The 27,917-nt window shown below is 50.7% G+C and overlaps 1 protein-coding gene across 1 annotated transcript in view; it reads left to right on the top strand.

Moving 5' to 3' along the window:
* The first annotated feature begins 977 nt into the window (after positions 1–977).
* Positions 978–27,917, top strand: part of POLR2A (RNA polymerase II subunit A) — a 48,801-nt gene continuing 21,861 nt past the window's right edge. The window contains exons 1-10 of the mRNA XM_082276104.1: positions 978–1,140; positions 8,120–8,252; positions 11,400–11,536; positions 11,621–11,794; positions 12,169–12,450; positions 12,840–13,001; positions 16,910–17,130; positions 17,211–17,343; positions 20,163–20,287; positions 21,338–21,548. Of these exons, the coding sequence (XP_082132230.1) occupies positions 1,054–1,140; positions 8,120–8,252; positions 11,400–11,536; positions 11,621–11,794; positions 12,169–12,450; positions 12,840–13,001; positions 16,910–17,130; positions 17,211–17,343; positions 20,163–20,287; positions 21,338–21,548 (1,665 nt within the window). The 5' untranslated portion in view covers positions 978–1,053. The remainder of the gene's footprint in view (positions 1,141–8,119; positions 8,253–11,399; positions 11,537–11,620; positions 11,795–12,168; positions 12,451–12,839; positions 13,002–16,909; positions 17,131–17,210; positions 17,344–20,162; positions 20,288–21,337; positions 21,549–27,917) is intronic.

A 27,917-nucleotide genomic window follows, 5' to 3' on the forward strand; every position in this document is an offset into this window, starting at 1 on the left:
GGGGGGAGGCCTGCCCCACACATAGAATAATAATAATAATGAGGTCTCTGAGGGGGGAGGCCTGCCCCGCACATAGAATAATAATAATAATGGGGGCTCTGAGGGGGGGAGGCCTGCCCCACACATAGAATAATAATAATAATAATGGGGGCTCTGAGGGGGGGAGGCCTGCCCCGCACATAGAATAATAATAATAATGGGGTCTCTGAGGGGGGAGGCCTGCCCCGCACATAGAATAATAATAATGAGGTCTCTGAAGTCTGTGGGGAGGCCTGCCCCGCACATAGATCACTCATCACCCGTATTCCTCTGAAAACCACCGCGGCCGACAAAACCCGCAAAGCCGCGGTGTGTCTTGAATTCCATGCCCAGATTCAGGCTCCTTCTTCGGTACGTTGACAAACTCGTCAACGGGGATATGAGGCCTACACAAAAATTACCGACTCAGCTGGCGGTTCGGCGTGGCACAATCCATAAACTGTACGACCCGATAAATAGATGAAGAGGCGGCAAAAACAAGAAAAAAGAACTAACACGGAGATAAACAGCTAAACAAGTCCGCCATTTGGAAGTAACCCAACTGCGCGTGCGCGACATAAAGACTCATACCCGCCAAACAAGTGCAAGGCGACCCGCTATTGGAGAATTCATGTGCCAGTTACAGCTTAGGACCGCCCATCCTCCCTTCAACTATAGCTATAGGCCAACTCTCTGTTTACGAAATTAGTCGGAAATACCCGAACCTGTTTCGTAATTTACGACTCGGTGATCACGCGGGCAGTCTGCCCTAGACGTCATGAGACTCCAGACGGTTCTCCAATCATAGGAAAGATCCCCGCCCACGGTCCCTGGAAACACGGCCCGTTCAACCCGTAGTCAGCGGCACAGTCTATATAAGGAAGTGTTCGCTCGCGGAGCCGCTCAGAAGCGCAGTGAGCGCCAGCAGCGACAGACCTCTGAGAGGGGGAAGCGCTGCTCGGGTCTCCAAGACCCTCCCACAGTATAAAACAGGATTAATCTCCGCCTACCTGAGGGAACCGTCCGGCCGCCAACATGCACGGCCCACCCAGCGGAGACAGCGCCTGTCCGCTACGGACCATCAAACGCGTTCAGTTCGGTGTACTGGGCCCCGACGAGCTGGTAAGAGGCGGGGCTTAGGCTCGGAAGTTCCAGGGAGGGAATCACGTGACTTGTGTGACGTACAACCGGAACTCTGGAAAACTATGTGATCCTATGGAGATTCTACCATAGAGTCCAATGTATGGGGGTATCCCACCATAGAGTCCAATGTATGGGGATCCTACCATAGAGTCCAATGTATGGGGGTATCCCACCATAGAGTCCAGTGTATGGGGGTATCCCACCATAGAGTCCAATGTATGGGGGTATCCCACCATAGAGTCCAATGTATGGGGGTATCCCACCATAGAGTCCAATGTATGGGGGTATCCCGCCATAGTCCAATGTATGGGGGTATCCCGCCATAGTGTCCAATGTATGGGGGATCCTACCATAGAGTCCAATGTATGGGGGTATCCCACCATAGAGTCCAATGTATGGGGGTATCCTACCATAGAGTCCAATGTATGGGGGTATCCCGCCATAGAGTCCAGTGTATGGGGGTATCCCACCATAGAGTCCAATGTATGGGGATCCTACCATAGAGTCCAATGTATGGGGGTATCCCACCATAGAGTCCAATGTATGGGGGTATCCCACCATAGAGTCCAATGTATGGGGGTATCCCACCATAGAGTCCAATGTATGGGGGTATCCCACCATAGAGTCCAGTGTATGGGGGTATCCCACCATAGAGTCCAATGTATGGGGGGTATCCCACCATAGAGTCCAATGTATGGGGGTCCTACCATAGAGTCCAATGTATGGGGGTATCCCACCATAGAGTCCAGTGTATGGGGGTATCCCACCATAGAGTCCAATGTATGGGGGTCCTACCATAGAGTCCAATGTATGGGGGTATCCCACCATAGAGTCCAGTGTATGGGGGTATCCCACCATAGAGTCCAATGTATGGGGGTATCCCACCATAGAGTCCAATGTATGGGGGTATCCCACCATAGAGTCCAATGTATGGGGATATCCCACCATAGAGTCCAATGTATGGGGGTATCCCACCATAGAGTCCAATGTATGGGGGTATCCCACCATAGAGTCCAATGTATGGGGGTATCCCACCATAGAGTCCAATGTATGGGGGTATCCCACCATAGAGTCCAGTGTATGGGGGTATCCCACCATAGAGTCCAATGTATGGGGGTATCCCACCATAGAGTCCAGTGTATGGGGGTATCCCACCATAGAGTCCAATGTATGGGGGTATCCCACCATAGAGTCCAATGTATGGGGTATCCCGCCATAGAGTCCAATGTATGGGGGTATCCCACCATAGAGTCCAATGTATGGGGGTATCCCACCATAGAGTCCAATGTATGGGGGTATCCCACCATAGAGTCCAGTGTATGGGGGTATCCCACCATAGAGTCCACTGTCCAGTGTATGGGGGTATCCCACCATAGAGTCCAATGTATGGGGATCCTACCATAGAGTCCAGTGTATGGGGGTCCTACCATAGAGTCCAATGTATGGGGGGTATCCCACCATAGAGTCCAATGTATGGGGGTATCCCACCATAGAGTCCAATGTATGGGGGTATCCCACCATAGAGTCCAATGTATGGGGGTATCCCACCATAGAGTCCAATGTATGGGGGTATCCCACCATAGAGTCCAGTGTATGGGGGTATCCCACCATAGAGTCCAGTGTATGGGGGTATCCCACCATAGAGTCCAATGTATGGGGGTATCCCACCATAGAGTCCAATGTATGGGGATATCCCGCCATAGAGTCCAATGTATGGGGATATCCCACCATAGAGTCCAATGTATGGGGGTATCCCGCCATAGAGTCCAATGTATGGGGGTATCCCACCATAGAGTCCAGTGTATGGGGGTCCCACCATAGAGTCCAGTGTATGGGGGTATCCCACCATAGAGTCCAATGTATGGGGGTATCCCACCATAGAGTCCAATGTATGGGGGTATCCCACCATAGAGTCCAATGTATGGGGGTATCCCACCATAGAGTCCAATGTATGGGGGTATCCCACCATAGAGTCCAATGTATGGGGTATCCCGCCATAGAGTCCAATGTATGGGGGTATCCCACCATAGAGTCCAATGTATGGGGGTATCCCACCATAGAGTCCAATGTATGGGGGTATCCCACCATAGAGTCCAGTGTATGGGGGTATCCCACCATAGAGTCCAGTGTATGGGGGTATCCCACCATAGAGTCCAGTGTATGGGGGTATCCCACCATAGAGTCCAGTGTATGGGGGTATCCCACCATAAAGTCCAGTGTATGGGGGTCCTACCATAGAGTCCAATGTATGGGGGGTATCCCACCATAGAGTCCAATGTATGGGGGGTATCCCACCATAGAGTCCAATGTATGGGGGTATCCCACCATAGAGTCCAATGTATGGGGGTATCCCACCATAGAGTCCAATGTATGGGGGTATCCCACCATAGAGTCCAATGTATGGGGGTATCCCACCATAGAGTCCAATGTATGGGGGTATCCCACCATAGAGTCCAGTGTATGGGGGTATCCCACCATAGAGTCCAGTGTATGGGGGTATCCCACCATAGAGTCCAGTGTATGGGGGTATCCCGCCATAGAGTCCAATGTATGGGGGTATCCCGCCATAGAGTCCAGTGTATGGGGGTATCCCGCCATAGAGTCCAGTGTATGGGGGTATCCCGCCATAGAGTCCAGTGTATGGGGGTATCCCGCCATAGAGTCCAGTGTATGGGGGTATCCCGCCATAGAGTCCAATGTATGGGGGTATCCCGCCATAGAGTCCAGTGTATGGGGGTATCCCGCCATAGAGTCCAGTGTATGGGGGTATCCCGCCATAGAGTCCAGTGTATGGGGGTATCCCGCCATAGAGTCCAGTGTATGGGGGTATCCCGCCATAGAGTCCAATGTATGGGGGTATCCCGCCATAGAGTCCAATGTATGGGGGTATCCCACCATAGAGTCCAGTGTATGGGGGTATCCCGCCATAGAGTCCAGTGTATGGGGGGGGTCCCGGTGTATGGGGGGGATCCCGCCGTGGAGTCCCGGTGTATGGGGGGGATCCCGCCGTGGAGTCCCGGTGTATGGGGGGGATCCCGCCGCGGAGTCCCGGTGTATGGGGGGGATCCCGCCGCGGAGTCCCGGTGTATGGGGGGGATCCCGCCGCCGAGTCCCGGTGTATGGGGGGGATCCCGCCGCGGAGTCCCGGTGTATGGGGGGGATCCCGCCGCGGAGTCCCGGTGTATGGGGGGGATCCCGCCGCGGAGTCCCGGTGTATGGGGGGGATCCCGCCGTGGAGTCCCGGTGTATCTTAATGGTAGTTGGCACCCATCTGTATAGCGCTGTTGTGTGTTTGCCTTTTGTGAAGTCTGGATTTGATTGTCACTTTGTTTCTTTCATTGGAACATTTTAAAAGATGAATACTTTAATAAATGTATCACTTTTTTATGTCTTTTATGTGCCAGTAAATATATACTATATCTTTTGTTGACACATCCCACCCCTGGAGCCCGGTGTCTGGGGGGGGTGTCCTGGAGCCCGGCGCCTGGGGGGGGGGGGGTTTCCCGCCCCCTGGAGCCCGGTGTCTGGGGGGGGGTGTCCTGGAGCCCGGCGCCTGGGGGGGGGGTTCCCGGCGTCTGGGGGGGATCCCGTCACCTGGAGCCCGGTGTCTGGGGGGAATCCTATATCATACCATGGGTTGGTAGGTCCCTGGGTGTACACTATAGGTGAATATACAGGGTACCTATATCATACCATGGGTGGGTAGGTCCCTGGGTGTACTCTATAGGTGAATATACAGGGTACCTATATCATACCATGGGTGGGTAGGTCCCTGGGTGTAAACTATAGGTGAATATACAGGGTACCTATATCATGTCATGGGTGGGGTAGGTCTCTGGGTCTACACTATAGGTGAATATACAGGGTACCTATATCATACCATGGGTGGGGTAGGTTTCTGGGTGTACACTATAGGTGAATATACAGGGTACCTATGTCATACCATGGTTGGGTAGGTCTCTGGGTGTACACTATAGGTGAATATACAGGGTACCTATATCATACCATGGGTGGGTAAGTCCCTGGGTGTACACTATAGGTGAATATACAGGGTACCTATATCATACCATGGGTGGGGTAGGTTTCTGGGTGTACACTATAGGTGAATATACAGGGTACCTATATCATACCATGGGTGGGTAGGTCCCTGGGTGTACTCTATAGGTGAATATACAGGGTACCTATATCATACCATGGGTGGGTAGGTCCCTGGGTGTACTCTATAGGTGAATATACAGGGTACCTATATCATACCATGGGTGGGTAGGTCCCTGGGTGTACTCTATAGGTGAATATACAGGGTACCTATATCATACCATGGGTGGGTAGGTCTCTGGGTGTACTCTATAGGTGAATATACAGGGTACCTATATCATACCATGGGTGGGTAAGTCCCTGGGTGTACACTATAGGTGAATATACAGGGTACCTATATCATACCATGGGTGGGTAGGTCCCTGGGTGTACTCTATAGGTGAATATACAGGGTACCTATATGATACCATGGGTGGGTAGGTCTCTGGGTGTACTCTATAGGTGAATATACAGGGTACCTATATCATACCATGGGTGGGTAGGTCTCTGGGTGTACTCTATAGGTGAATATACAGGGTACCTATATCATACCATGGGTGGGTAGGTCCCTGGGTGTACTCTATAGGTGAATATACAGGGTACCTATATCATACCATGGGTGGGTAGGTCCCTGGGTGTACTCTATAGGTGAATATACAGGGTACCTATATCATACCATGGGTGGGTAGGTCCCTGGGTGTACTCTATAGGTGAATATACAGGGTACCTATATCATACCATGGGTGGGTAGGTCCCTGGGTGTACTCTATAGGTGAATATACAGGGTACCTATATCATACCATGGGTGGGTAGGTCTCTGGGTGTACTCTATAGGTGAATATACAGGGTACCTTTATCATACCATGGTTGGGTAGGTCCCTCGGTGTAATCTATAGGTGAATATACAGGGTACCTATATCATCCCATGGATGGGTAGGTCCCTGGGTGTACACTATAGGTGAATATACAGGGTACCTATATCATACCATGGGTGGGTAAGTCCCTCAGTGTACTCTATAGGTGAATATACAGGGTACCTATATCATACCATGGGTGGGTAGGTCCCTGGGTGTACACTATAGGTGAATATACAGGGTACCTATATCATACCATGGTTGGGGTAGGTTTCTGGGTGTACACTATAGGTGAATATACAGGGTACCTATATCATACCATGGTGGGGTAGGTTTCTGGGTGTACACTATAGGTGAATATACAGGGTACCTATATCATACCATGGGTGGGTAAGTCCCTCAGTGTACTCTATAGGTGAATATACAGGGTACCTATATCATACCATGGGTGGGTAGGTCCCTGGGTGTACTCTATAGGTGAATATACAGGGTACCTATATCATACCATGGGTGGGTAGGTCCCTGGGTGTACTCTATAGGTGAATATACAGGGTACCTATATCATACCATGGGTGGGTAGGTCCCTGGGTGTACTCTATAGGTGAATATACAGGGTACCTATATCATACCATGGGTGGGTAGGTCCCTGGATGTACTCTATAGGTGAATATACAGGGTACCTATATCATACCATGGGTGGGTAGGTCTCTGGGTGTACTCTATAGGTGAATATACAGGGTACCTATATCATACCATGGGTGGGTAGGTCTCTGGGTGTACTCTATAGGTGAATATACTGGGTACCTATATCATACCATGGGTGGGTAAGTCCCTGGGTGTACTCTATAGGTGAATATACAGGGTACCTATATCATACCATGGGTGGGTAGGTCTCTGGGTGTACTCTATAGGTGAATATACAGGGTACCTATATCATACCATGGGTGGGTAGGTCCCTGGGTGTACTCTATAGGTGAATATACAGGGTACCTATATCATACCATGGGTGGGTAGGTCCCTGGGTGTACTCTATAGGTGAATATACAGGGTACCTATATCATACCATGGGTGGGTAGGTCCCTGGATGTACTCTATAGGTGAATATACAGGGTACCTATATCATACCATGGGTGGGTAGGTCTCTGGGTGTACTCTATAGGTGAATATACAGGGTACCTATATCATACCATGGGTGGGTAGGTCTCTGGGTGTACTCTATAGGTGAATATACTGGGTACCTATATCATACCATGGGTGGGTAAGTCCCTGGGTGTACTCTATAGGTGAATATACAGGGTACCTATATCATACCATGGGTGGGTAGGTCTCTGGGTGTACTCTATAGGTGAATATACAGGGTACCTATATCATACCATGGGTGGGTAGGTCCCTGGGTGTACTCTATAGGTGAATATACAGGGTACCTATATCATACCATGGGTGGCTCCTCTGTCAGTGAGGAGTGGTGTACACTAATGGTGCTTTTCCACTGCATGGAACCGTACCGGTTCGGCGCGCTTTTGTGCTTTTCTACTGCTGGTACCGCATGGTATAGGGTCGGAACGGTTCGGTACGGTATAGGTTTGCTTTTCCACTGCATGGAACCGAACGGTACGGTACGGCTCTGAAAAAACAGTACCTACTCGATTGTGGTTCCAACAGGTACCAAACTGGTACCATATCCCACAATCCTTTGCATGCAGTCACTACTAGCCACTGATTGGTCAGAGAATCCCTCCCACCCACTTAACTTTAGTACTACTTTAGTGGAAAAGCAAACCTATACCATACCGAACCGTTCCGACACTATACCATGCGGTACCAGCAGTGGAAAAGCAAGCAGGGCCGAGTAGAGCCGAGCCGGTACTTGCAGTGGAAAAGTGCCATAAGAGTTGGGTAGGTCCTCTTACCTGCGTGGGGGAAGGGTAGGGATGTGACCAGTACTGTATTAGTCCATTATAACTTTTTCTGGGTGTGGATTGCTGGATTTGTTACCACCAGAGGGGTAAATCATTATTTTTGTTCTCCAGAAACGTATGTCTGTCACAGAGGGAGGAATAAAATACTCCGAGACAACGGAGGGGGGCCGCCCCAAGCTGGGTGGATTGATGGACCCACGGCAAGGAGTGGTTGAACGGACCGGACGCTGTCAGACGTGTGCAGGTAATGCAGATTCTTCTATTTGCATGGGCAGTATAACCCAGTGGGGGCAATCTTTCCTTGTGTGAGCGCTTATCTTCATGGGGAGTGCTTGTGATTACTCGGTCATGGCTACAGGATAGAACTGCAGTTTCTATGGTAAATGGGTGCTTGTAGGAGGGTAGATGGACCTTAGACCTTCATCTTGGATTATTGGTAATGATTCTATAGGTAAGCCTTGGACCTTCATGTTGGATGGTCAGTGGGTGGTTATACACTATAGGGAGGCCTTAGACCTTCATGTTGGATGGTGGGTGGTTATAGCAGTATAGGGAGGCATTAGACCTTCATGTTGGATGGTCGGTGGGTGGTTATAGCAGTATAGGGAGGCCTTAGACCTTCATGTTGGATATTCGGTGGGTGGTTTTATCAGGGTAGATGGGCCTTAGACCTTCATGTTGGATGGTGGGTGGTTATAGCAGTATAGAGAGGCATTAGACCTTCATGTTGGATGGTTGGTGTGTGGTTATAGCAGTATAGGGAGGCCTTAGACCTTCATGTTGGATGATGGGTGGTTATAGCAGTATAGGGAGGCCTTAGACCTTCAGGTTGGATGGTTGGTGTGTGGTTATAGCAGTATAGGGAGGCATTAGACCTTCATGTTGGATGGTCGGTGGTTATAGCAGTATAGGGGGGCCTTAGACCTTCATGTTGGATGGTCGGTGGTTATAGCAGTATAGGGAGGCCTTAGACCTTCATGTTGGATGGTCGGTGGTTATAGCAGTATAGGGAGGCCTTAGACCTTCATGTTGGATGGTTGGTGTGTGGTTATAGCAGTATAGGGAGGCCTTAGACCTTCATGTTGGATGGTCGGTGGTTATAGCAGTATAGGGGGGCCTTAGACCTTCATGTTGGATGGTCGGTGGTTATAGCAGTATAGGGAGGCCTTAGACCTTCATGTTGGATGGTGGGTGGTTATAGCAGTATAGGGAGGCCTTAGACCTTCATGTTGGATGGTGGGTGGTTATACACTATAGGGAGGCATTAGACCTTCATGTTGGCTGATGGGTGGTTATAGCAGTATAGGGAGGCCTTAGACCTTCATGTTGGATGGTCGGTGGTGATAGCTGTATAGATGGGCCTTAGACCTTCAGGTTGGATGGTTGGTGTGTGGTTATAGCAGTATAGGGAGGCCTTAGACCTTCATGTTGGATAGTGTGTGGTTATAGCAGTATAGGGAGGCCTTATACCTTCATGTTGGATGGTGGGTGGTTATAGCAGTATAGGGAGGCCTTAGACCTTCATGTTGGATGGTCGGTGGTTATAGCAGTATAGGGAGGCATTAGACCTTCATGTTGGATGGTGGGTGGTTATAGCAGTATAGGGAGGCCTTAGACCTTCATGTTGGTGGGTGGTTATAGCAGTATAGGGAGGCCTTAGACCTTCATGTTGGATGGTGGGTGGTTATAGCAGTATAGGGAGGCATTAGACCTTCATGTTGGATGGTCGGTGGGTGGTTATAGCAGTATAGGGAGGCCTTAGACCTTCATGTTGGATATTCGGTGGGTGGTTTTATCAGGGTAGATGGGCCTTAGACCTTCATGTTGGATGGTGGGTGGTTATAGCAGTATAGGGAGGCCTTAGACCTTCATGTTGGATGGTCGGTGATTATAGCAGTAGGGAGGCCTTAGACCTTCATGTTGGATGGTCGGTGGTTATAGCAGTATAGGGAGGCCTTATACCTTCATGTTGGATGGTGGGTGGTTATAGCAGTATAGGGAGGCCTTAGACCTTCATGTTGGATGGTCGGTGGTTATAGCAGTATAGGGAGGCATTAGACCTTCATGTTGGATGGTCGGTGGTTATAGCAGTATAGGGAGGCCTTAGACCTTCATGTTGGATGGTGGGTGGTTATAGCAGTATAGGGAGGCATTAGACCTTCATGTTGGATGGTCAGTGGTTATAGCAGTATAGGGAGGCCTTATACCTTCATGTTGGATGGTGGGTGGTTATAGCAGTAGGGAGGCCTTATACCTTCATGTTGGATGGTCGGTGGTTATAGCAGTATAGGGAGGCCTTAGACCTTCATGTTGGATGGTCGGTGGTTATAGCAGTATAGGGAGGCCTTATACCTTCATGTTGGATGGTGGGTGGTTATAGCAGTATAGGGAGGCCTTAGACCTTCATGTTGGATGGTGGGTGGTTATAGCAGTATAGGGAGGCCTTAGACCTTCATGTTGGACGGTCGGTGGTTATAGCAGTATAGGGAGGCCTTATACCTTCATGTTGGATGGTCGGTGGTTATAGCAGTAGGGAGGCCTTAGACCTTCATGTTGGATGGTCGGTGGTTATAGCAGTATAGGGAGGCCTTAGACCTTCATGTTGGATGGTGGGTGGTTATAGCAGTATAGGGAGGCCTTAGACCTTCATGTTGGATGGTGGGTGGTTATAGCAGTATAGGGAGGCATTAGACCTTCATGTTGGATGGTCGGTGGTTATAGCAGTATAGGGAGGCCTTAGACCTTCATGTTGGATGGTCGGTGGTTATAGCAGTATAGGGAGGCATTAGACCTTCATGTTGGATGGTGGGTGGTTATAGCAGTATAGGGAGGCCTTAGACCTTCATGTTGGATGGTCGGTGGTTATAGCAGTATAGGGAGGCCTTAGACCTTCATGTTGGATGGTCGGTGGGTGGTTATAGCAGTATAGGGAGGCCTTGGACCTTCATGTTGGATGGTGGGTGGTTATAGCAGTATAGGGAGGCCTTAGACCTTCATGTTGGATGGTGGGTGGTTATAGCAGTATAGGGAGGCCTTAGACCTTCATGTTGGATGGTCGGTGGGTGGTTATAGCAGTATAGGTGGGCCTTGGACCTTCATGTTGGATGGTTGGTGGGTGGTTTTATCAGGGTAGATGGGCCTTAGACCTTCATGTTGGTTGGTGGGTGGTTCTAGCAGGGGATATGTCCCTTTTCTCTAAAGACATAGGTTTTATGTATGTGAGACATTGAGCCGTGTCTAAGTGATTACACAGAATTGAATGCCGATGCCGAATCATCGGTGAATACAATATTTCCAGCCAAATTTCGATCCTTTTTGTGTTTTGGTCATGAATGGATGAGTGTGGCCTCTAGCTGTCTTCTCCCGGCATCTGACCTTTCTTTGCTTACAGGTAACATGACTGAATGTCCCGGTCACTTCGGACACATTGAATTGGCGAAGCCGGTCTTCCATGTTGGCTTTCTGGTGAAGACCATGAAAGTTTTACGCTGCGTCTGTTTCTTTTGCTCCAAGCTTCTCGTGGACGCTGTGAGTCTTCTGGTGCTGCTGGATGTTTTTCATGTCTATTAGTCGTTCCTGTGGATCCCTCCTAAACGTCACTCTTTCTTTCAGAATAACCCGAAAATCAAAGACATTTTGACCAAATCTAAAGGACAGCCAAAAAAGCGTCTGACTCACGTATATGAGCTGTGCAAAGGGAAGAACATCTGTGAAGGTGGAGAAGAAATGGACAACAAGTTTGGGGTGGAGCAGAATGAGGGGGACGAGGACATTCAGAAGGAAAAGGTGATCATTTCTGGGGAGCGGTGTGAGAGTCTTTTCATTGCCGGCCTGTAGAAGGTCAGTGAGACTTGCTGGAAAAGGGTTTAATGGCTTATCTGAGGAGTTCCGATATCCGAGGTATGAAAGTTATTAAAGATGCTGATTTGTTGGATAATGGAGATCTATGAGCTGGTGGCCTTTCACTTCATGAAGTGTGTGATAAAATTCTGTTGGAATTCTTTGATTTGGGTGTATGGAGATGGAAAGAATGTATGGTGAGCGGGTCTCATAGGACTGAAGATGGTAACCCTATTGCCAGCTTTGTTCTGTAACTGGTGCCATAGGCTGACCCCTGTGCTGGCACAGTGATTGACCAAGCTCCTTCCATATCATTTCAGGGTCACGGCGGCTGTGGGCGTTATCAGCCACGGATTCGGCGCACTGGCCTAGAGCTATATGCTGAATGGAAACACGTGAATGAAGATTCTCAGGAGAAGAAGATTCTACTAAGTCCAGAGAGGGTCCATGAGATCTTTAAGCGGATAACAGATGAGGAATGTTTCATCCTTGGTATGGACCCGCGATTTGCTCGTCCCGAGTGGTTGATTGTCACTGTCCTTCCAGTGCCGCCATTATCTGTAAGACCTGCCGTTGTCATGCAAGGATCAGCCAGAAATCAGGTGGGTAATAGAGGAAGACGGGGGCTTTGTATTTGATAAACCAATGGGATTCATTCACTTAGGCTTTATGAATCCAGTTCTCCAGACTTCCCAATTTCTGCAGCTCTGCACAGGGTTAGGGAAACAGATCACTTAATGTACCTGCCTGGTCGCGAGGGGGGCTATGGGGTTCTCTATAACAGGGATCTCCAGACTATGGCCCTCCAGCTGCTGTGGAACTACACGTCCCATTAGACATTGTAAAACTGACCTTCAGACAGGACTAGGCATGATGGGAATTGTAGTTCATGAACTAAAGGGCCATAGTTTGGAGACCCCCCCGCTCTACACAGTATACAGCAGTACAAATAATAGTGATGGAATGGTTTAATCCAATTTCTTTTCTCCAGGACGATCTGACACACAAACTGGCGGATATTGTGAAGATAAACAACCAGCTGCGGAGGAATGAACAGAATGGTGCCGCTGCTCATGTCATTGCTGAAGATGTGAAACTTCTGCAGTTCCATGTGGCCACCATGGTGGATAACGAGTTACCTGGATTACCCCGGGTAGGTGACATTCAGAGAAATGGGGGAGGGGTTTTCCTATAAATGAAGGAAAGAAAGAAGAGGACTGAAGATGGATAATTAGGGGCCGGGGGAGAGGACTGAAGATGGATAATTAGGGGCCGGGGGAGAGGACTGAAGATGGATAATTAGGGGCCGGGGGAGAGGACTGAAGATGGATAATTAGGGGCCGGGGGAGAGGACTGAAGATGGATAATTAGGGGCGGGGTGAGAGGACTGAAGATGGAGAATTAGGGGCCGGGGGAGAGGACTGAAGATGGATAATTAGGGGCCGGGGGAGAGGACTGAAGATGGATAATTAGGGGCGGGGTGAGAGGACTGAAGATGGATAATTAGGGGCCGGGGGAGAGAACTGAAGATGGATAATTAGGGGCCGGGGGAGAGGACTGAAGATGGATAATTGGGGGCTGGGGGAGAGGACTGAAGATGGATAATTAGGGGCCGGGGGAGAGAACTGAAGATGGAGAATTAGGGGCGGGTGAGAGGACTGAAGATGGAGAATTAGGGGCTGGGGGAGAGGACTGAAGATGGATAATTAGGGGCCGGGGGAGAGGACTGAAGATGGATAATTAGGGGCCGGGGGAGAGAACTGAAGATGGAGAATTAGGGGCTGGGAGAGGACTGAAGATGGAGAATTAGGGGCGGGGTGAGAGGACTGAAGATGGATAATTAGGGGCCGGGGGAGAGGACTGAAGATGGATAATTGGGGGCCGGGGGAGAGGACTGAAGATGGATAATTGGGGGCCGGGGGAGAGGACTGAAGATGGAGAATTAGGGGCCGGGGGAGAGGACTGAAGATGGATAATTGGGGGCCGGGGGAGAGGACTGAAGATGGATAATTGGGGGCCGGGGGAGAGGACTGAAGATGGAGAATTAGGGGCTGGGGGAGAGGACTGAAGATGGATAATTAGGGGCGGGGTGAGAGGACTGAAGATGGATAATTGGGGGCCGGGGGAGAGGACTGAAGATGGAGAATTAGGGGCTGGGGGAGAGGACTGAAGATGGATAATTAGGGGCCGGGGGAGAGAACTGAAGATAGATAATTAGGGGCCGGGGGAGAGGACTGAAGATGGAGAATTAGGGGCGGGGTGAGAGGACTGAAGATGGAGAATTAGGGGCTGGGGGAGAGGACTGAAGATGGATAATTAGGGGCCGGGGGAGAGGACTGAAGATGGATAATTAGGGGCCGGGGGAGAGGACTGAAGATGGATAATTAGGGGCCGGGGGAGAGAACTGAAGATGGAGAATTAGGGGCGGGGTGAGAGGACTGAAGATGGATAATTAGGGGCCGGGGGAGAGGACTGAAGATGGAGAATTAGGGGCGGGGTGAGAGGACTGAAGATGGAGAATTAGGGGCTGGGGGAGAGGACTGAAGATGGATAATTGGGGGCCGGGGGAGAGGACTGAAGATGGATAATTAGGGGCGGGGTGAGAGGACTGAAGATGGAGAATTAGGGGCCGGGGGAGAGGACTGAAGATGGAGAATTAGGGGCCGGGGGAGAGAATTGAAGATGGATAATTAGGGGCGGGGGAGAGGACTGAAGATGGATAATTAGGGGCCGGGGAAGAGGACTGAAGATTAATAATTGGGGGCCGGGGGAGAGGACTGAAGATGGATAATTAGGGGCCGGGGGAGAGGACTGAAGATGGATAATTAGGGGCCGGGGGAGAGGACTGAAGATGGATAATTAGGGGCGGGGTGAGAGGACTGAAGATGGAGAATTAGGGGCGGGGGGAGAGGACTGAAGATGGAGAATTAGGGGCCGGGGGAGAGGACTGAAGATGGAGAATTAGGGGCCAGGGGAGAGAATTGAAGATGGATAATTAGGGGCGGGGGAGAGGACTGAAGATGGATAATTAGGGGCCGGGGAAGAGGACTGAAGATTAATAATTGGGGGCCGGGGGAGAGGACTGAAGATGGATAATTAGGGGCGGGGTGAGAGGACTGAAGATGGATAATTAGGGGCGGGGGAGAGGCCTGAAGATGGATAATTAGGGGCGGGGTGAGAGGACTGAAGATGGATAATTAGGGGCGGGGTGAGAGGCCTGAAGATGGATAATTAGGGGCGCGGTGAGAGGACTGAAGATGGATAATTAGGGGCCGGGGGAGAGGACTGAAGATGGATAATTAGGGGCGTGGTGAGAGTACTGAAGATGGATAATTAGGGGCGGGGTGAGAGGACTGAAGATGGATAATTAGGGGCGGGGTGAGAGGACTGAAGATGGATAATTAGGGGCGGGGTGAGAGGACTGAAGATGGAGAATTAGGGGCCGGGGGAGAGGACTGAAGATGGATAATTAGGGGCCGGGGGAGAGGACTGAAGATGGATAATTAGGGGCCGGGGGAGAGGACTGAAGATGGATAATTAGGGGCCGGGGGAGAGAACTGAAGATGGAGAATTAGGGGCCGGGGGAGAGGACTGAAGATGGATAATTAGGGGCCGGGGGAGAGAACTGAAGATGGAGAATTAGGGGCGGGGTGAGAGGACTGAAGATGGATAATTAGGGGCCGGGGGAGAGGACTGAAGATGGAGAATTAGGGGCGGGGTGAGAGGACTGAAGATGGAGAATTAGGGGCTGGGGGAGAGGACTGAAGATGGATAATTGGGGGCCGGGGGAGAGGACTGAAGATGGATAATTAGGGGCGGGGTGAGAGGACTGAAGATGGAGAATTAGGGGCCGGGGGAGAGGACTGAAGATGGAGAATTAGGGGCCGGGGGAGAGAATTGAAGATGGATAATTAGGGGCGGGGGAGAGGACTGAAGATGGATAATTAGGGGCCGGGGAAGAGGACTGAAGATTAATAATTGGGGGCCGGGGGAGAGGACTGAAGATGGATAATTAGGGGCCGGGGGAGAGGACTGAAGATGGATAATTAGGGGCCGGGGGAGAGGACTGAAGATGGAGAATTAGGGGCCGGGGGAGAGGACTGAAGATGGAGAATTAGGGGCCAGGGGAGAGAATTGAAGATGGATAATTAGGGGCGGGGGAGAGGACTGAAGATGGATAATTAGGGGCCGGGGAAGAGGACTGAAGATTAATAATTGGGGGCCGGGGGAGAGGACTGAAGATGGATAATTAGGGGCGGGGTGAGAGGACTGAAGATGGATAATTAGGGGCGGGGGAGAGGCCTGAAGATGGATAATTAGGGGCGGGGTGAGAGGACTGAAGATGGATAATTAGGGGCGGGGTGAGAGGCCTGAAGATGGATAATTAGGGGCGCGGTGAGAGGACTGAAGATGGATAATTAGGGGCCGGGGGAGAGGACTGAAGATGGATAATTAGGGGCGTGGTGAGAGTACTGAAGATGGATAATTAGGGGCGGGGTGAGAGGACTGAAGATGGATAATTAGGGGCGGGGTGAGAGGACTGAAGATGGATAATTAGGGGCGGGGTGAGAGGACTGAAGATGGAGAATTAGGGGCCGGGGGAGAGAACTGAAGATGGAGAATTAGGGGCCGGGGGAGAGGACTGAAGATGGAGAATTAGGGGCCGGGGGAGAGGACTGAAGATGGAGAATTAGGGGCCGGGGGAGAGGACTGAAGATGGATAATTAGGGGCCGGGGGAGAGGACTGAAGATGGAGAATTAGGGGCCGGGGGAGAGGACTGAAGATGGATAATTAGGGGCCGGGGGAGAGTACTGAAGATGGATAATTAGGGGCGTGGTGAGAGGACTGAAGATGGATAATTAGGGGCGGGGTGAGAGGACTGAAGATGGATAATTAGGGGCTGGGGGAGAGGACTGAAGATGGATAATTAGGGGCGTGGTGAGAGGACTGAAGATGGATAATTAGGGGTGGAGTAAGAGGACTGAAGATGGATAATTAGATGTCGGCACCCTAGAATTTTGTGAAGTCTACAGCTTGGGTCATTTCCTTTCTTTTCTTAGGCGATGCAAAAGTCTGGTCGCCCCTTGAAATCCTTAAAGCAGCGTCTAAAAGGAAAGGAAGGCCGAGTACGTGGAAACTTGATGGGAAAACGTGTGGATTTCTCTGCCCGAACCGTCATTACCCCTGACCCAAATCTCTCCATTGACCAAGTTGGGGTTCCAAGGTCCATTGCTGCAAACATGACCTTCCCCGAGATTGTCACCCCATTCAACATTGACCGGTAAGGACCCCGGCCCCCCAATTGGATACATCTTCAGCGTTGTTCAGTGCAATCAATGAATGTTTCCTGCATTGTTCTAGGCTGCAGGAGCTGGTGAGACGAGGAAACAGTCAGTACCCAGGAGCCAAATACATCATTCGAGATAACGGCGACCGCATCGATCTGCGATTCCACCCAAAACCCAGCGACCTTCACCTACAAATTGGTTATAAGGTGAGGAGATGACAGAAGGGGACATCTGTGATTCCCAGTTCATTGCTCTTGTCTTGATAAAGTTTTAGACGTTGAGCATGTTTTGAAAGCAATGCTAAGACCTCTCAATCTAAAAATGTCCTTGATGTATACCACCCATGGCACGGACCTCGGTCTGTCAGATCTGTGGGTGCAGTTCAGTCTGCGCTCTGGATTTTTATCATATATTATGGTACTGTTATCAGTGGAGTTAGGGTCATCCCCTCCCCCCATTTGTAGGTGGCACTGTGATCGGTGGACATTCTGCCACTCCCACCCCCCAAACGCTGCCTGCATCTGAAATGGTACCATGGGTGAGTTGGCGCTTTTAAAGGATAAGTCCAGGAAAACCTAACTAACGCTAAACGTGTGGTCACGTAAATGGTCACCCATAGACTTACTATGGGGCTTCCTTTTCTGGGTGTCTCCTGCACCCGGTGCGGCCTCCAGCGGGGGAAGCTCTGTGTGGGAGAGGACTGACAACGGCTGTGAAATGAGGTCACCCATTGACTTACTATGGGGCTTTCGTTTCCGGGTGTGTCTCCTGCACTCGGTGCGGCCTCCAGCGAGGGAAGCTCTGTGTGGGAGAGGACTGACAACGGCTGTGAAATGAGGTCACCCATAGACTTACTATGGGGCTTCCTTTTCTGGGTGTCTCCTGCACCCGGTGCGGCCTCCAGCGAGGGAAGCTCTGTGCGGGAGAGGACTGACAACGGCTGTGAAATGAGGTCACCCATAGACTTACTATGGGGCTTTCGTTTCCGGGTGTGTCTCCTGCACCCGGTGCGGCATCCAGCGAGGGAAGCTCTGTGCGGGAGAGGACCGACAACAGCTGTGAAATGAGGTCACCCATAGACTTACTATGGGGCTTTCGTTTCCGGGTGTGTCTCCTGCACTCGGTGCGGCCTCCAGCGAGGGAAGCTCTGTGTGGGAGAGGACTGACAACGGCTGTGAAATGAGGTCACCCATAGACTTACTATGGGGCTTTAGTTTCCGGGTGTGTCTCCTGCACCCGGTGCGGCATCCAGCGAGGGAAGCTCTGTGCGGGAGAGGACTGACAACGGCTGTGAAATGAGGTCACCCATAGACTTACTATGGGGCTTTCGTTTCCGGGTGTGTCTCCTGCACTCGGTGCGGCCTCCAGCGAGGGAAGCTCTGTGCGGGAGAGGACCGACAACAGCTGTGAAATGAGGTCACCCATAGACTTACTATGGGGCTTTCGTTTCCGGGTGTGTCTCCTGCACTCGGTGCGGCCTCCAGCGAGGGAAGCTCTGTGCGGGAGAGGACTGACAACGGCTGTGAAATGAGGTCACCCATAGACTTACTATGGGGCTTTCGTTTCCGGGTGTGTCTCCTGCACTCGGTGCGGCCTCCAGCGAGGGAAGCTCTGTGTGGGAGAGGACTGACAACGGCTGTGAAATGAGGTCACCCATAGACTTACTATGGGGCTTTCGTTTCCGGGTGTGTCTCCTGCACTCGGTGCGGCCTCCAGCGAGGGAAGCTCTGTGTGGGAGAGGACTGACAACGGCTGTGAAATGAGGTCACCCATAGACTTACTATGGGGCTTTCGTTTCCGGGTGTGTCTCCTGCACTCGGTGCGGCCTCCAGCGAGGGAAGCTCTGTGCGGGAGAGGACTGACAACGGCTGTGAAATGAGGTCACCCATAGACTTACTATGGGGCTTTCGTTTCCGGGTGTGTCTCCTGCACTCGGTGCGGCCTCCAGCGAGGGAAGCTCTGTGCGGGAGAGGACTGACAACGGCTGTGAAATGAGGTCACCCATAGACTTACTATGGGGCTTTCGTTTCCGGGTGTGTCTCCTGCACCCGGTGCGGCATCCAGCGAGGGAAGCTCTGTGCGGGAGAGGACTGACAACGGCTGTGAAATGAGGTCACCCATAGACTTACTATGGGGCTTCCTTTTCTGGGTGTCTCCTGCACCCGGTGCGGCCTCCAGCGAGGGAAGCTCTGTGTGGGAGAGGACTGACAACGGCTGTGAAATGAGGTCACCCATAGACTTACTATGGGGCTTTCGTTTCCGGGTGTGTCTCCTGCACTCGGTGCGGCCTCCAGCGAGGGAAGCTCTGTGTGGGAGAGGACTGACAACGGCTGTGAAATGAGGTCACCCATAGACTTACTATGGGGCTTTCGTTTCCGGGTGTGTCTCCTGCACCCGGTGCGGCATCCAGCGAGGGAAGCTCTGTGCGGGAGAGGACCGACAACAGCTGTGAAATGAGGTCACCCATAGACTTACTATGGGGCTTTCGTTTCCGGGTGTGTCTCCTGCACCCGGTGCGGCATCCAGCGAGGGAAGCTCTGTGCGGGAGAGGACCGACAACGGCTGTGAAATGAGGTCACCCATAGACTTACTATGGGGCTTTCGTTTCCGGGTGTGTCTCCTGCACCCGGTGCGGCCTCCAGCGAGGGAAGCTCTGTGTGGGAGAGGACTGACAACGGCTGTGAAATGAGGTCACCCATAGACTTACTATGGGGCTTCCTTTTCCGGCTGGGTCTCCTGCACCTGCCTCCATGCTGAAGCCGCCCCTCACAGCTCAGCGTGGGACCAGATCAGCTGCAGAATAGGGAAGTAGTGATTTCTGCTTTACAGGGTTAGAATGTGGCACAGAGCAGGTTTGGCGTTTGGTTTTGCCTGGACCTGTTCAATAGTTAGTGGTCTTTAGCATGACTATTATGGGAAAGTTATGAGAAGACATTGGGTGGGATGACTCCTGTGTTTTTGGCTGACGCAATGTGAGCAGACAGATGTCCATTCCTGAGCTCTGACCTCCATCTCTCATCTTCAGGTGGAGAGACACATGTGTGATGGAGATATTGTCATCTTCAACAGACAGCCCACATTGCATAAAATGTCTATGATGGGGCATAGAGTCCGTATCCTGCCCTGGTCCACCTTCCGACTCAACCTCAGGTGAGCCCTTCCTGTGCTTCTGTCTCTGTGCAACACTATATGGTTTGTGTCCCTCCTGTACAGTCCTAGGATCTATTGTCCTGGCTGTTCCTGTCTTTGTACAGTATTGGTCTGTATCCTGGCTGGACCTGTCTCTGTACAGTATTATATGATTTGTCTTGGCTGGGCCTGTCTCTGTACAGTTATGTGATCTGTCCTGGCTGGGCCTGTCTCTGTACAATATTATGTGATCTGTCCTGGCTGGGCCTGTCTCTGTACAGTATTATCTGTATTCTGGCTGGGCCTGTCTCTGTACAGTATATGATCTGTCCTGGCTGGGCCTGTCTCTGTACAGTATTATATGATCTGTCCTGGCTGGGCCTGTCTCTGTACAGTATTATCTGTATTCTGGCTGGGCCTGTCTCTGTACAGTATATGATCTGTCCTGGCTGGGCCTGTCTCTGTACAGTATTATATGATCTGTCCTGGCTGGGCCTGTCTCTGTACAGTATTATCTGTATTCTGGCTGGGCCTGTCTCTGTACAGTATATGATCTGTCCTGGCTGGGCCTGTCTCTGTACAGTATTATATGATCTGTCCTGGCTGGGCCTGTCTCTGTACAGTATTATCTGTATTCTGGCTGGGCCTGTCTCTGTACAGTATATGATCTGTCCTGGCTGGGCCTGTCTCTGTACAGTATTATCTAATATAATACTCTCTGTACTAATATAATACTGTACAGAGACAGGCCGAGCAAAGACATAAATCATATACTGTACAGACAGGCCCAGCCAGGACATAGATCATAGAATACTGTACAATGTCCTGACTGGCCTGTCTGTACAGTATTCTATGGTCTGTATCCTGGCTGGTCCTGTCTCTGTACAGTATATGATTTATGTCTTTGCTCGGCCTGTCTCTGTACAGTATTATATGATCTATGTCCTGGCTGGGCCTGTCTCTGTACAGTACTGATCTATTCCATAGGCCCCTGCTGTCTGCCTCTGTACAGTACTTTATGATCTATACATTCTTTAATGCCTCTGTATAACGTTCCCTTTCTGTGGACAGTGTCACCACTCCCTACAATGCTGACTTTGATGGAGATGAGATGAATCTGCACCTTCCGCAGTCTTTGGAAACCCGGGCAGAGATCCAGGAGTTGGCAATGGTGCCACGTATGATTGTCACTCCTCAGTCTAACCGTCCCGTTATGGGGATTGTGCAGGACACTTTGACTGCTGTGCGCAAATTCACCAAGAGGGATGTCTTCTTGGAAAGGGTAAGACGCCTTTCTGTACTTGGGGGTCAATAGGTGGGTATTGGGGGTCAGTATGGGGGTATTGGGGTAAAAGGGCACACTATGCGGTTGTCAGGGTAACGGGACATGCAGCTGGCTCTACACTTCATCATCCCATAGATTCTTTTTTATTGGTATTTGATTAGTTGGGGATTGGTACTGACTTTAACCACTTAAGCCCCAGCCCTATTTCGGACACTTTTTGTTTACAAGTTTAAATCAGTATTTTTTCCTAGAAAACTACTTAGAACCCCCAAACATTATATATATTTTTTTAGCAAAGACTCTGGAGAATAAAATGTCGGTCATTGTAATATTTTTTATCACGCGGTATTTGCGCAGCGGTCTTTAAAGCGCCATTTTTTTGGAAAATTTTTGAAAAATCACATTTCACTAATTTTAAAAAATACTAAACAGTAAAGTTAGCCCATTTTTTTTGTATATTGTGAAAGAACATGTCACGCCGAGTAAATAGATACCCAACATGTTACGGTTTAAAATTGCGCCCCCCCGTGGGATCGCGACAAACTACGGTCAAAAGAGATCTCAATCTGCGACGCTTTAAATTTATGTAACGGTTACCAGTTTAGAGTTAGAGTGTAGCTCTTTTTTTTAAATTATTGCTCACGCTCTGGCGATCGCGGCGATACCTCACATGTGTGGTTTGAACAGCGATTTCATTTGCGGCTCGACTTCCGTATACGTTTTTTTTTTGTGCGCGAGCTAACGGTGACGGGGGCGGCTAAATTTTTTTTTTTTTTTATTTTCCCATTTATTTTATTTATTTTTTTAACTTTATTAAAGTTTTAAAAAAAAAAAAAAAATCTGATCACTTTTATTGCTGTCACAAGCAATGTAAACATCCCTTGTGACACCAATATGTAGTGACAGGTACACTTTATGGAGGGATCGAGGGTCTAAAAGACCCTAGACCCCTCCACTACACTTCCCTGTATGCAAAACGCCGAAAACGGCATTTTTGCATACAGCCGTTTTTCAAATTTGCCGCCTTTTGCAGCACAGTAACCCGGAAGTGACGTCATGGACGCCGCCTCCGGGTTACGTCATCGGAGACCCGATCGATGCCGTTTCCGGCATTCATCGGGACTCCATCCAGCCGGCGGACGTGCCGGCTGGGTGCTCGGGGCTCCCGGTGGAACGGGAGCCCCGGGCAAAGCCACGGAAGGCGGCGGGAGGGGGGGGGACGTCCCCTCCCGCCCCCCCGGGTACCGATCGAGCGGCTCCCGAGCCGCATCGGTCGGTACCGACGGAAAGCCAACCGTCGGCTCTAAACCACGGTACCGGGATGGTGCCTCTAGCTAGAGGCATCATCCCGGTACACTACCGCAAAGTTTACTGACGTAGACCTACGTTAGTATGCGGTAAGTGGTTAAATGCCTACAAATTGCTGGTAGGCCATTCCCCCAGGCCCTGAATATTGGGTGGAGGATGTTCTCTTTAGGGGCATTCATCCGCTAGAGCGATAGATGGATATATATATATATCTGATATGAAATTGTTTAACCGCTTGCTGACCAGCCGCCATACTTATAAACTGCGGCAGGTCGGCTCTGTCCCGTGAAATTATGTACCTGTACGTTTTTTCACGGGACTGCTGTGGAGGAGGGGGGGGGTGGCACGCACGCGCCGATTGGCCACGGGGGGAGCCAATCAGAGGGTCTGACGGCCGTGATGTCTGCCAAGCACCCGTGATCGCTCCCCGTGGAGACAGAACGGCGGTCTGCTGTTGTAAACGCAGCAAACTGCTGTTCTGTCAGTAATGAACACCGGGATCCTCTTAGGAACACAGATCTGTGTTCACTCAACAAGCCCATTGAGGAGTTGGAGGGTCTCCCTTGCTCAGTAAAGGGTTAGCAGTGGATGACACTATGTAGACTTCATGGAGGAGTTGGGGGGTCTCCCTTGCTTAGTAAAGGGTTAGCAGTAGGTGACACTATGTAGACTTCATGGAGGAGTTGGGGGGTCTCCCTTGCTCAGTAAAGGGTTAGCAGTGGGTGACCCTATGTAGACTTCATGGAGGAGTTGGAGGGTCTCCCTTAGTAAAGGGTTAGCAGTGGGTGACACTATGTAGACTTCATGGAGGAGTTGGGGGGTCTCCCTTGCTCAGTAAAGGGTTAGCAGTGGGTGACACTATGTAGACTTCATGGAGAAGTTGGAGGGTCTCCCTTAGTAAAGGGTTAGCAGTGGGTGACACTATGTAGACTTCATGGAGGAGTTGGAGGGTCTCCCTTAGTAAAGGGTTAGCAGTGGATGACACTATGTAGACTTCATGGAGGAGTTGGGGGGTCTCCCTTAGTAAAGGGTTAGCAGTGGATGACCCTATGTAGACTTCATGGAGGAGTTGGGGGGTCTCCCTTGCTCAGTAAAGGGTTAGCAGTGGATGACACTATGTAGACTTCATGGAGGAGTTGGGGGGTCTCCCTTGCTTAGTAAAGGGTTAGCAGTAGGTGACACTATGTAGACTTCATGGAGGAGTTGGAGGGTCTCCCTTAGTAAAGGGTTAGCAGTGGGTGACACTATGTAGACTTCATGGAGGAGTTGGGGGGTCTCCCTTAGTAAAGGGTTAGCAGTGGATGACACTATGTAGACTTCATGGAGGAGTTGGGGGGTCTCCCTTGCTTAGTAAAGGGTTAGCAGTGGGTGACACTATGTAGACTTCATGGAGGAGTTGGGGGGTCTCCCTTGCTCAGTAAAGGGTTAGCAGTGGGTGACACTATGTAGACTTCATGGAGGAGTTGGGGGGTCTCCCTTGCTCAGTAAAGGGTTAGCAGTGGATGACACTATGTAGACTTCATGGAGGAGTTGGGGGGTCTCCCTTAGTAAAGGGTTAGCAGTGGGTGACACTATGTAGACTTCATGGAGGAGTTGGGGGGGTCTCCCTTAGTAAAGGGTTAGCAGTGGATGACACTATGTAGACTTCATGGAGGAGTTGGGGGGTCTCCCTTGCTTAGTAAAGGGTTAGCAGTAGGTGACACTATGTAGACTTCATGGAGGAGTTGGAGGGTCTCCCTTAGTAAAGGGTTAGCAGTGGGTGACACTATGTAGACTTCATGGAGGAGTTGGGGGGTCTCCCTTGCTTAGTAAAGGGTTAGCAGTGGGTGACACTATGTAGACTTCATGGAGGAGTTGGGGGGTCTCCCTTGCTCAGTAAAGGGTTAGCAGTGGATGACACTATGTAGACTTCATGGAGGAGTTGGAGGGTCTCCCTTGCTCAGTAAAGGGTTAGCAGTGGGTGACACTATGTAGACTTCATGGAGGAGTTGGAGGGTCTCCCTTGCTCAGTAAAGGGTTAGCAGTGGGTGACACTATGTAGACTTCATGGAGGAGTTGGGGGGTCTCCCTTGCTCAGTAAAGGGTTAGCAGTGGGTGACCCTATGTAGACTTCATGGAGGAGTTGGGGGGTCTCCCTTAGTAAAGGGTTAGCAGTGGGTGACACTATGTAGACTTCATGGAGGAGTTGGGGGGTCTCCCTTGCTTAGTAAAGGGTTAGCAGTGGATGACACTATGTAGACTTCATGGAGGAGTTGGGGGGTCTCCCTTAGTAAAGGGTTAGCAGTGGATGACACTATGTAGACTTCATGGAGGAGTTGGGGGGTCTCCCTTAGTAAAGGGTTAGCAGTGGGTGACACTATGTAGACTTCATGGAGGAGTTGGGGGGTCTCCCTTGCTCAGTAAAGGGTTAGCAGTGGGTGACACTATGTAGACTTCATGGAGGAGTTGGAGGGTCTCCCTTAGTAAAGGGTTAGCAGTAGGTGACACTATGTAGACTTCATGGAGGAGTTGGAGGGTCTCCCTTGCTTAGTAAAGGGTTAGCAGTGGGTGACACTATGTAGACTTCATGGAGGAGTTGGGGGGTCTCCCTTAGTAAAGGGTTAGCAGTGGATGACACTATGTAGACTTCATGGAGGAGTTGGGGGGTCTCCCTTAGTAAAGGGTTAGCAGTGGGTGACACTATGTAGACTTCATGGAGGAGTTGGGGGGTCTCCCTTGCTTAGTAAAGGGTTAGCAGTGGATGACACTATGTAGACTTCATGGAGGAGTTGGGGGGTCTCCCTTGCTTAGTAAAGGGTTAGCAGTGGATGACACTATGTAGACTTCATGGAGGAGTTGGGGGGTCTCCCTTAGTAAAGGGTTAGCAGTGGGTGACACTATGTAGACTTCATGGAGGAGTTGGGGGGTCTCCCTTAGTAAAGGGTTAGCAGTGGGTGACACTATGTAGACTTCATGGAGGAGTTGGGGGGTCTCCCTTGCTTAGTAAAGGGTTAGCAGTGGATGACACTATGTAGACTTCATGGAGGAGTTGGGGGGTCTCCCTTAGTAAAGGGTTAGCAGTGGGTGACACTATGTAGACTTCATGGAGGAGTTGGGGGGTCTCCCTTAGTAAAGGGTTAGCAGTGGGTGACACTATGTAGACTTCATGGAGGAGTTGGGGGGTCTCCCTTGCTTAGTAAAGGGTTAGCAGTGGGTGACACTATGTAGACTTCATGGAGGAGTTGGGGGGTCTCCCTTAGTAAAGGGTTAGCAGTGGGTGACACTATGTAGACTTCATGGAGGAGTTGGGGGGGTCTCCCTTAGTAAAGGGTTAGCAGTGGGTGACACTATGTAGACTTCATGGAGGAGTTGGGGGGTCTCCCTTAGTAAAGGGTTAGCAGTGGGTGACACTATGTAGACTTCATGGAGGAGTTGGGGGGTCTCCCTTAGTAAAGGGTTAGCAGTGGGTGACACTATGTAGACTTCATGGAGGAGTTGGGGGGTCTCCCTTAGTAAAGGGTTAGCAGTGGATGACACTATGTAGACTTCATGGAGGAGTTGGGGGGTCTCCCTTGCTTAGTAAAGGGTTAGCAGTGGGTGACACTATGTAGACTTCATGGAGGAGTTGGGGGGTCTCCCTTAGTAAAGGGTTAGCAGTGGATGACACTATGTAGACTTCATGGAGGAGTTGGGGGGTCTCCTTTGCTCAGTAAAGGGTTAGCAGTGGGTGACACTATGTAGACTTCATGGAGGAGTTGGGGGGTCTCCCTTGCTCAGTAAAGGGTTAGCAGTGGGTGACCCTATGTAGACTTCATGGAGGAGTTGGGGGGTCTCCCTTGCTTAGTAAAGGGTTAGCAGTGGGTGACACTATGTAGACTTCATGGAGGAGTTGGGGGGTCTCCCTTAGTAAAGGGTTAGCAGTGGATGACACTATGTAGACTTCATGGAGGAGTTGGGGGGTCTCCCTTGCTCAGTAAAGGGTTAGCAGTGGATGACACTATGTAGACTTCATGGAGGAGTTGGGGGGTCTCCCTTAGTAAAGGGTTAGCAGTGGGTGACACTATGTAGACTTCATGGAGGAGTTGGGGGGTCTCCCTTAGTAAAGGGTTAGCAGTGGATGACACTATGTAGACTTCATGGAGGAGTTGGAGGGTCTCCCTTGCTCAGTAAAGGGTTAGCAGTGGGTGACACTATGTAGACTTCATGGAGGAGTTGGGGGGGTCTCCCTTGCTCAGTAAAGGGTTAGCAGTGGGTGACACTATGTAGACTTCATGGAGGAGTTGGAGGGTCTCCCTTGCTTAGTAAAGGGTTAGCAGTGGGTGACCCTATGTAGACTTCATGGAGGAGTTGGGGGGTCTCCCTTGCTCAGTAAAGGGTTAGCAGTAGGTGACCCTATGTAGACTTCATGGAGGAGTTGGGGGGTCTCCCTTGCTTAGTAAAGGGTTAGCAGTGGATGACACTATGTAGACTTCATGGAGGAGTTGGGGGGGTCTCCCTTGCTCAGTAAAGGGTTAGCAGTGGATGACACTATGTAGACTTCATGGAGGAGTTGGGGGGTCTCCCTTAGTAAAGGGTTAGCAGTGGGTGACACTATGTAGACTTCATGGAGGAGTTGGGGGGTCTCCCTTGCTTAGTAAAGGGTTAGCAGTGGGTGACACTATGTAGACTTCATGGAGGAGTTGGGGGGTCTCCCTTGCTTAGTAAAGGGTTAGCAGTGGATGACACTATGTAGACTTCATGGAGGAGTTGGGGGGGTCTCCCTTGCTCAGTAAAGGGTTAGCAGTAGGTGACCCTATGTAGACTTCATGGAGGAGTTGGGGGGTCTCCCTTAGTAAAGGGTTAGCAGTGGGTGACACTATGTAGACTTCATGGAGGAGTTGGAGGGTCTCCCTTGCTCAGTAAAGGGTTAGCAGTGGGTGACACTATGTAGACTTCATGGAGGAGTTGGGGGGGTCTCCCTTGCTCAGTAAAGGGTTAGCAGTGGGTGACACTATGTAGACTTCATGGAGGAGTTGGAGGGTCTCCCTTGCTCAGTAAAGGGTTAGCAGTAGGTGACCCTATGTAGACTTCATGGAGGAG

Source organism: Pelophylax lessonae (assembly GCF_965119305.1).
Source record: "Pelophylax lessonae genome assembly, contig: HAP1_SCAFFOLD_271, whole genome shotgun sequence".
In the NCBI taxonomy this organism is placed as follows: Eukaryota; Metazoa; Chordata; class Amphibia; order Anura; family Ranidae; genus Pelophylax; species Pelophylax lessonae.